This window comes from Lipophrys pholis, assembly GCF_963383615.2.
Source record: "Lipophrys pholis genome assembly, chromosome: 18".
NCBI lineage: Eukaryota > Metazoa > Chordata > Actinopteri > Blenniiformes > Blenniidae > Lipophrys > Lipophrys pholis.
In genome coordinates this window covers 25,063,683-25,073,682 of record NC_137646.1, presented here as the reverse complement: position 1 = coordinate 25,073,682, position 10,000 = coordinate 25,063,683, and the positions used below count along the sequence as shown (strand labels likewise).

Genomic DNA, 10,000 nt, shown 5'->3' with positions numbered 1-10,000 from the left:
CCTAAAACCACCAAGACGATCAACTTCCTGTTTTCACAGGGCTTCCTGACAAGGGTTTCCTTCTGCAACACTGCCATCTACTGGACAGTGTTATAAACTCATCAAGGAGGAGGAGAAGAAAGGTTTTCAAGAGGTATTATTCAGGCAGTTTGACCACAAAGACACATTTCAACCAGTGAGGGGTTTAGTAGAGTTCAGGTGCGTTGACCACAGTGAAGACGGAGTGCATCTCAACATGCATGAGACGCGGTTACGGAGCAACAACGTCCTAATATTAACGCCACGTTTACGCGACAACAATTTCAAGTGAAAACGCAAAACTTTCGTTGTGTTTTGTGTGTCTGTTTATACGACAACAGCGCTCGGAGTCACTAAAGACAGAACGTTTTGGAAATGCTCCGACTCTGTCTCCATGGAAACGGGGGGAAAAGGCCACTTTTATGAAACGCTGCTACTGCACACGACTTCCATGATAGGAAAGTTCTTCTGCACATGCTCAGTAGATGGACAATAACAACAATGGCACCTGCAATAACAATCCAGGTCATCTGTTCACAGGATTATACTCGTCTTTGTTAATGTGTGTAGTTTCATTATAAAAACAAACAACAGCACCAACTTGTGGTCTGGCGTGCTAACTACATTTTTTTTATTTTTCAGTGTTTCTGCCGTTGCCACGTAAACAAAAACACACAAAAGAAATAAGACATTTTAATTTAAAACAATGTCACGAGCCCGAGTCTGCAAAATACATCCATGAAGGCTTTTAAACCTAAAGTGCATCCGCAGGTTTGCATGGAAATGAGCCATGAAAAGGCTTTTCAATGTAAAAGATGATGAAAGTCTGCGGCGAATGTGATGACCGGACTCTGAACATTCCACATTAGTGAACGTACTTGCCAAAGACGGGGTCCAGCGTGCCGGGGACGTAGTTCTCATGGTCACTGATGGTCTTTTTCCCCAGAGCGATCTTCACATAGGGGTCACACTGAAAACACAGTTATAGAGCTTCATCACAAGAGTTTGTCCTCATGTTTCCTCCATTCATCATCCATGTAGCTGAAGTTACATCAGTTAGTGGAGGAAGATGCTCTATAAACTGGATGTTAGTGGAGGGAGATGCTCTATAATCTGGATGTTAATGAGAGGAAGATGCTCTATAATTTGGGTGTTAATGGGGGAAGGTGCTCTATAATCTGGATGTTAGTGGAGGAAGATGCTCTATAATCTGGATGTTAGGAGGAAGATGCTCTATAATCTGGATGTTGGAGGAGGAAGATGTCCTATAATCTGAATGTTAGAGGGAGAAGATGCTCTATAATCTAGATGTTGGAGGAGGAAGATGCTCTATAATCTGGATGTTAGAGAAGGGGGATGCTCTATAATCCGATGTTAGAGGAGGGAGATGCTCTATAATCTGGATGTTGGTGGAGGGAGATGCTCTATAATCTGGATGTTAGAGGAAGAAGATGCTCTATCATCTAGATGTTGGAGGAGGAAGATGCTCTATAATCTGGATGTTAGAGAAGGGGGTGCTCTATAATCTGGATGTTAGTGGAGGAAGATGCTCTATAATCTGGATGGTAGAGGAGGACGATGCTCTATAATCTGGATGGTAGAGGAGGAAGATGCTCTATAATCTGGATGGTAGAGGGGGAAGATGCTCTATAATCTGGAAGGTATTTATCCCAGTCTGCTAAAGCTAATCGTAGCGCCCCCAGACACTCCCACCATCAACACTCCAGCCGGCGCTCCGTCACAGACGTGCTCCGCCCGCTCCTCCTACCTTCCCGTTGGTGTCTTTGGGCTGCAGCCCGTGAGCCTGGATGACGTAGACCCGGACCAAACACTCCTCGATGCCGTTGGGAGGGAGTCTCCTGAACTGCCTGGGGGGAACGGCGGCGGTGGGGTCGTCCGGGAGAGGGTAGATCTTGAACATGCCCTGGTTGGCGAGAAATGAGGGATGGAAAGAGTTTAGAAAAAGTAGGGGGAAAAAATTATAATAATTTTTGTTTGGAAAAGTGTGTATGTTGTTGGAACAGGATTTCATTTTGTTTGTTAAAGGCTCATATGATGCAGAATCCACCTTCTAAAAGTTTTCCATCAGTACTAATCGTCCCCATACCTGGACAGTCTGTCCTCTCTGTCCCTGGCTTGTTTCAGGTTTTAAAAAGTGTGTTGCTCCAGCCAACCAATCAGAAATCAAACCCTATATAGTGTCATCGGGGGTTTAACCAATCAAAGTAGGCCATCCCTTTGCCTCCTCCCACAATTAGACAGCTCTGCTCTGGCACATGGCACCACGAGAGGAAATACGTCCTCCTCTTCCCAAGATGGGCATGTGTGGGCGGAGCCAGTCCAGCTCACACAGACACAGCAGATTCTGAATGCAGCTCCTATGATGCAATATTCAAATGGGGGAAAATCAAGGAGGAGCTAGAAACTTAGAATACTGAAGGTTTCTGGAGCGACCAGACCCGGAGGAAGTTTTTAAAAGTTGGTCAATATCACTCCTGTATAATTTGCTAATAAAGACAAGTGTCTCCTGAGGTTTTACTATGGAATTTTCCTAATATTACTACATTTTGACTGACTTCAGGAAGCCATTATAAGAATACCAAATATGTTAACGTTTTCAGTGCCTGAGCACCGTTGTCGTGGAAACACAAAGGTTTTCCATTAATTTCTTTCTAATTTCTAATTTGGCGTAATCCAGCCACATAAAAGCAGGAAAACCAACACAAGACGACCCTACCTTGAATTCTCCCACCACCGACGGATCTTCTCCTTCATCCCGAGTCTTTCCTCTGTACAGCTTGAAGGTTTGACAGAAATCAGAGAGACCCTCCAGACCCTCCACCTTCTCCAGCTCCTGACTGTAGACCTGAGGAAGAGGAGCAACACGGTACTTACCGAAGCTTCATCTGTTGGGCAATCAACTTTTGTAATTCAACCTTAAGACGAGTGATGATGTGCTACCGTAATTTCTGGACTATTGGGGGCACCTGAATATAAGCCACACCCACAAAATTTAAAAAGGAAAAAAAAGAAAGGTCGGAGTTACGTGATGCACCTGAACGCATCACCCATGTATCAGCAGCATGAAGCTGGTTAAGATGTAAAAATCCATAAATTGGCATCGTGTGAAAAAAGTAGCGGCCTATACTGCAGAGATTACGGTCATTAAATAAGTCCAGACTATTGTCTGGACTTATTTAATATTATGGGCATGTGTGGGCGGAGCCAGTCCAGCTCACACAGACACAGCAGATTCTGAATGCAGCTCCTATGATCCAATATTCAAATGAAGGAAAATCAAGGAGGAGCCGGAAACTTAGAATACTGAAGGTACCTGGACCGACCACACGATGGACCGCTTCTGCGGGATTTCTACAACTGGTGATAATCGTGAAAACAAGGACTTAAATGAGTGTCCTTTAAAATGTTTAATCTATATTTCCACCGGTCGGTATCGGGTTGCCGAGAACCCACGTTGTTTTCTATGGCATCAAATATCAGCCAGTGTATCTTTATACTGTGGAACACTGAACCCCGATGGGGTCCAACATGTGAGACCCCGCCCTACTGTACTGCTTTTAAGTGTGAAGCGGTTTTATAGTTAAGGGGATGATTAATATGTGAATGTTAAGGGGTCAGGAAAATGTATTACGTCATTGTGTGTGTGTGTGTGTGTGTGTGTGTGTGTGTGTGTGTGTGTGTGTGTGTGTGTGTGTGTGTGTGTGTGTGTGTGTGTGTGTGTGTGTGTGTGTGTGTGTGTGTGTGTGTGTGTGATGCGTACACGTCTGGGCAGGGTCGTCTTTGTGTCAGAAGCAGAAAAAGATTCATTTGTTTTCATTGGTGACGTTGGGATTGCATCAGTCAAGTGTGGGGAACTGATCCGCTCGAGAACAAGGAGAAAACCGCATTACTCTTATATGTGGGTTTGGAAAACGTACAAAGTACACGGTTCAGCACAACATCGACAAGACTACGCTTAAACGTTTTGTGGCATAAAGGTTCATTTTGTTTTTGTGAGACGTCTTTGGCCAATTGTGTCTTTATCGTGACCACACTCACTATAACAAAATACAAAATAAAATAAAAACACTGTTCTGCAGCTAGAAATACTCCCAAATACTTTACAGCCACGCATAGAACCACACATAGTAAACAACACGATGTAAACGTTCAAGCCAAATCATATTTTGAATTCTACCCTTATTATATTATATGTATTGTTTATTATACTTCAGTATATGATTTTAAAAAGTAATTTTTTAATACTTTTTCAACAGATCTTTAGTCCTAATATAATAGTTCTAACATGTTTAAATGATTATTAAATTATTAGAAGCTTAAAATAGAGGGGTGGGATTTAATCAGTCGTACTGCGTCCTACTCTATTTTGGACATAAATATAAAAAAATATAATCAGGTTGATTATATTTTTTCTGATGTTACTTATTGACTGTTGATATTTTATTTTGAACATGTTTGAAATAAACATTTTATGAAATGAAGCTTCTTTATACGGTCTTTCATCGTATTTGTCTACTCAGCATCCACTGCATGTATAAATGTCTCCACGTATGCAGATGACGCTGTAGTTTATGTTGCTCTACTTGTTGTTGCTCTTGTCAGACATGTGGAGAAGAAAAACTATTGACGTCCTCGAGGTCTCTGTCAGATCAGTGTGGAAAAATGAATAAAAACCCCTCACCAGTTCTTAGTTTGATCTGAAAACACAGAACATGTGTTGGTTCCACACACGACAGACTGTGGTTCCTCGAAATAGTTTAATGAAGTAAGTTTAAAGAGAAGGTGGAGAAGGTTCATGAAAGCAGATGAGATGCTTTCCTGCCACTGGAACGTCGTTGCTATTGAGACGACGAAGCTTCCAGACGAGGGAGAGGAAGATGAGCGTGATGAAGGGTCGACGGTGGTGGTGGTGGTGGTGGGGGGGGGGGGGGGGGTTGGAACAGCAGGGCGGGAGGAAAGCGTGATGACAGGGATGATGTAAGCCAAAGAAAGGTCCGGAAAGTGCGCTTCATTTCAATACTCAAACACCAAACCCAGTACCGAGGGAGAGGGGAGGTGGAGGCGGGGGAGGGGCGGCGGAGGCGGGGGCGGGGGAGGGGAGGTGGATATGGGGAGAAAATGCAGATGTAGTGAAAATTTGTTTCTACAGGTCTTTAAAAGTACACTGCTAATGGGAGGAAATGTACTTTAGAAACAACGTTTACACGTTTTCAAGTGAAAATTCTAAACTTTCGGTGTGTTCTTGGAGCCACTGAAGATGCGACAGTTTGGGAAACGGTTTCCAAGGGGGAGTGTCTCCATGAAAAGAGGGGGGGGGGGGGGGGGGGGATGACCAACTTTACGAAAATTCTTTGGTTCTTTCTCCATGGAAACGGGTGAAAGCGCAACTTTTTGTATATGCTTGGGCTTCATCTACATGGAAAAAGAGAAAAATGCAACTTTTTGAAAACGTTTAGCTCGAGCTCCGTGGAAACAGGAATAATGAAACTTTTCAAAACGCTCAGACTCCTGTCTCCATGGAAATGGGGGAAAATGCTACTTTTTGAAAACTCTCCATCTCCATGGAAACGGGTGAAACGGCACTTTTTTAAAAACTCTTCATCTTGAGGAAAATGGGGAAAATGCAACTTTTTGAAAATGCTGTTTTGTTTTTTTTTAACTCATTAAGCGTGGTAGCTCCAGCTCGCGGCGGACTTCTGATCCATGCAACACGTTGAAATGCGTCTGGTGCCGCTTTGTGAGGGGAGAGATGATGAACTGTTCTAGTGTGTATACCAAGGTAGAACCTCAAACCCGGTTCAGAGATTTTTCATTTCGTTTGCCCGCCATGTTCTATTTCTGGCGCGTCGCATGGCGGCCTGGCTCTGGCGCTCGAAGCTAATTCAACAGCTCATTTTCTGGCGGACGGCTGCGCTTAAATTGGTGATGCAACTGAGAAGTAGACGGGCGGAGGAGGAGGAGGAGAGGCATTAGCAGTTCTCGGGTCACGGCGAGGTTTGGAAACGTCGTCGCCGCTGATTGCGGCGGCGTGATTCCCGCCAACGGCTGCCGGGGGGGAATCAGAGGAGGGCGAAAGAAACGGCGTCTCATTTCTAAAACGGAGGCCGGTCAAAGAAAGCAACGGAGAGGCTGGAGGAGGGAATCAAAAAGGAGGAGGAGAGGGTGAACGGCAGGCGAAGCTGTGGCTCATTGGTCATCAGGCTGGTTTCCACCCAACTTGTCAAATTTGGGCAAAGTTTTGAAATGTCGCAAAAAAAAAAATACAACCCTCAAAAGGCGACTTGGAAGAGTTTCCATCGGCCGGGGTGAAGCTGTTTAATGGGCTTCCTCCATGAAAGAAGAAGAAGAAAAAAAAAGTGGAAAGAGTCGCTCAGGGGTCGAGGCCTGTTGGGCGAGCCGGTATCGTTCTCCACTGGGCCGTTCAATTTAATGGTTTCATCCCAAGAAACACTCAAAAGAAATGTTCTTTCACAAGAGACCACGAACAACGTGGGCTTTGTGGAACATTTAGAAAACTTTTTATTTTATTTTTTTTTACATTTTAGCTCAATAAGCCAGTTTAAGGAGAAAGAAAGAAAATATAAGCGATAACATGAATACGGGCTGATTTGTTCACTCGGCCACGTTTAAACGAAATTAAAGTGAAATCGGAAAAACTTCCGCTGCGTTTCGGGTCTTCGGAGGCACTGAAAACACAGCTTTTCAAAAACGCTCCGACTCCGTCTCCATGGAAACAAGGCCTGGCATGCTAAGTATATCCTATTCCGTGGGTGGACATCGCTTTCAAATAGTTATTCAAAACTTTTCTGAAGCTTTTCTACGGAGCTCGATCATTTTCAAAAAGTTCCACCTTGGGAGCTGTTTTCAAAAACTGACATTCCAGTGGCTTCAGGCGCCACTGTTGTGTGAACTCACACCCAAAACACAAGACGATATTTATCACTTAAAAGTTTAACTTTTAAGTGATACTGCCTCAAGTCGGGACTGAAAAAAAAAAAATGGCCGCAACTAGAATTTGGGGTAACTTTGTAAAAGTTATTTAAATGTAATCATAAGACATTGTTCTTTTTGAATGAATGAATAAACGATCATAATTTAACAAATACAAGTGTTAAGTAAAGCAAAAGGCTGAAGCTTAAAGGTTTATTCATGCTTGTCCTGTATTTTTAAGTTATCGCTACTTTTTTGTACATTAACCCTGTTGCAATAACAACTTTTATCTTTTTTTAAACCTTAAAATATAAAGGTAATAATGCAATTTTTAAAAAACTTTTCTCAACCGATAATTTTTTTAATGGAAATAACAGAAAACGTTTAAATTTGAAATCTTACATTCTGTTGGAAGCCGTTTAATCTACCACTTTGAGAGTTTCCAGTCAGATTAGTTTTGATGTTTTCCAACAACTAAATCGGTGAAATTATTGCTTTTGACCAGCCGAACATTTTAACCACTCAGTCTATCTGGGACCGGTCCACTGCGTTTCCCCAGAACCAAACAAAGCGAAGCAGCATTAAAGTTATTTAAACCCGGTTATTGTTCACTGCAGCGTTCTGAGTTTAATTGGCTTTTAAATGTGCTTTTATTTTCATAATATCTTTCGTGTGTTTCTTTGTGAATCAACTGTGTGTTTGAGCGGTGCCTTCACCTTTAGAGCTCCGGTTTGGCCTGAACTACACAGACACGCAAAGAAAAGCAGCTTTGCGGCTGCAAAATGAATCAAAACGCTCGATATTACCAGTTGAAGCACACAAAAGAAATCAAATAGCAAAGTTAAGGCTGCCCCCGATGGAGAATGGCTTTCAAGGGAGAGGTTAGGGGTCTCATTTAAAAGTCATAAAAAAATAAATAAAAAAATAAAACGACCACATTCTGCCACGATGAGTCATTTGTTTGGGCATCAGAGTAGAAGACTGACGTGTGCTGAGCGTCCCGGCGGAGGGACGAGGTCGCCGCTCGGGCCGAGAGAATCGGGACAAGGGGTTGAACAGAGCGTGGGTGATGGAGGAGGAGGAGGAGGAGGAAGAAGAGGAGGAGGGGGGGGGCTCCTGAACCAGAACGACACTAATGACGAGACGCCGATGAAGGCTTCATCCCACTGCGGCGCTTTCTGAAGAACGTTCACCGACGGGTGAGTCATTCGACGGAATTTGGGAAAAAACGCTGTTCGGGGCATGAGAAGAGAGGAGGAGGAGGAGGAGGAAGATGGAGGTCCAGACTGACAGGAGGAAGTTTAAAAGGTGAGGTTTGGAGCAAAAACCTCCAAATGAAAAAGGAACAAAAAGCTGCATCGTCTCCATCTTCCGTCCTCGTCTCGCCACCCTTGATTGGTGACATTCTATCTATATTTTCCCTCCTAACATTGTAACCGTCATAACTACAGTGGACACCAGAGGGCGCCATACGTGAGACGTAAACGTCGATATTTTAATCAAAATCCTGCGTCAAGTGGGAATAGTGTTTATTTTTGTGTCGTGTGATGTCATTGTGTTACTCTCAGCAACATTTGAGGCGTCTTATCAGGTGAAGTCGTACCTTCAGGGTGTCGTAGCCTCGCTCCAGATACGTCTCGCACTTGTTCTTCTCTCCGGTGGAAGCGTAGAATTTACTCCACCAGTCCATGAACTCTTCCTCCTGGTGGGTCGGGAGACCGGAGAGGAAAGAACAACTTTAAACCGACTGAATCTGTGATCGCAGCAGCAATATTCCACTTGCATGAGATGTCATTTAATGTACTTCTGGAGCTCGAAGGACGTCAGTAGCTTACGGGATTTAATGCTTCTTATAGTTTTTGGATGGTTGATGACATTAATCCAGTTTCTGTTCTTTAAACGTGGCTCACTGACATTTCTTTCTCTCCTCTGGTCTGTTTTTGCAACTTTTCCATCCACTTTTATCTGTTTTTATCCTCCACCTATTGATCCATTCATTCCTTACACCCAAACAACGACCATTTTTGTTGTTGGACCTTAAAAAACTCAAAGATAAAACAATAGTACTGACATTTACTAGGGATGCAAAATGGAGACGCAATCATAAAAAATCGTGTCCAATCCCATCCCTACTCGAACTTGGATCAAGATTCCTGATAAAACTCAACGGGTATTACGGAATACCATGCGTCAACAACGTCACACACAGGAGAGCACAGGGGACGTTAGATTCTTTAATATTAATGAGAAAAGTACTACATATCGAGAATTCTATTCTTACAAAATATCAAGAAGAGGTTAAAGATAGTTTGTACGACGCCAGCAACTTAATCATCAGAGTTAGCCCGACGTCGCTGAGTAGTTTCACTGCCATGCTACATGCTACATGCTAAAGAGTTTTGGGGCTCACACACCTGCAAAGCTACATGCTACATGCTAAAGAATATTGGGCCCTCACACACCGGCTACATTACATGCTAAAGAGCTTCGTGACTCACACACCTGCTGGGCTACATGCTACATGCTAAAGAGTTTCGTAACTCACACCCCTGCAAGGCTACATGCTACCTGCTAAAGAGTTTCTGGGTTCACACACCTGCAAATCTACATGCTACCTGCTAAAGAGCTTCTGGGCTCACACACTGGTGAGGCTACATGCTACATGCTAAAGAGCTTCTGGGCTCACACACTGGCGATGCTACATGCTACATGCTAAAGAGCATCTGGGCTCACACACTGGCGATGCTACATGCAAAAGAGTTTTGGGGTTCACACACCTGCAAAGCTACATGCTACATGCTAAAGAGTTTTGGGGCTCACACACCTGCAAAGCTACATGCTACATGCTAAAGAGTTTCTGGGCTCACACACCGGCTACGCTACATGCTAAACATGATGAAAGTCATTGACAAATGTGCTAAACTTGATCAATTCTATCACCGGATACCAAAAAACATGAATTTAAATAAATATTCTCGAGCACTATGGGGGATTTTGACCAGAAATCTGCACGTTTCAGGCAGAAATTTGT

General features: G+C 43.5%; 1 protein-coding gene across 1 annotated transcript in view; it reads right to left on the bottom strand.

Annotated features, from left to right (window-relative positions):
* dysf (dysferlin, limb girdle muscular dystrophy 2B (autosomal recessive)) overlaps positions 1-10,000 on the bottom strand; it is a 65,007-nt gene that overhangs the window by 11,868 nt on the left and 43,139 nt on the right. Inside the window, exons 43-46 of the mRNA XM_080486854.1 lie at positions 8,573-8,671; positions 2,756-2,884; positions 1,787-1,942; positions 897-988 (exon numbers count right to left, since the gene is read on the bottom strand). Coding sequence (XP_080342980.1) covers positions 897-988; positions 1,787-1,942; positions 2,756-2,884; positions 8,573-8,671 — 476 coding nt within the window. The remainder of the gene's footprint in view (positions 1-896; positions 989-1,786; positions 1,943-2,755; positions 2,885-8,572; positions 8,672-10,000) is intronic.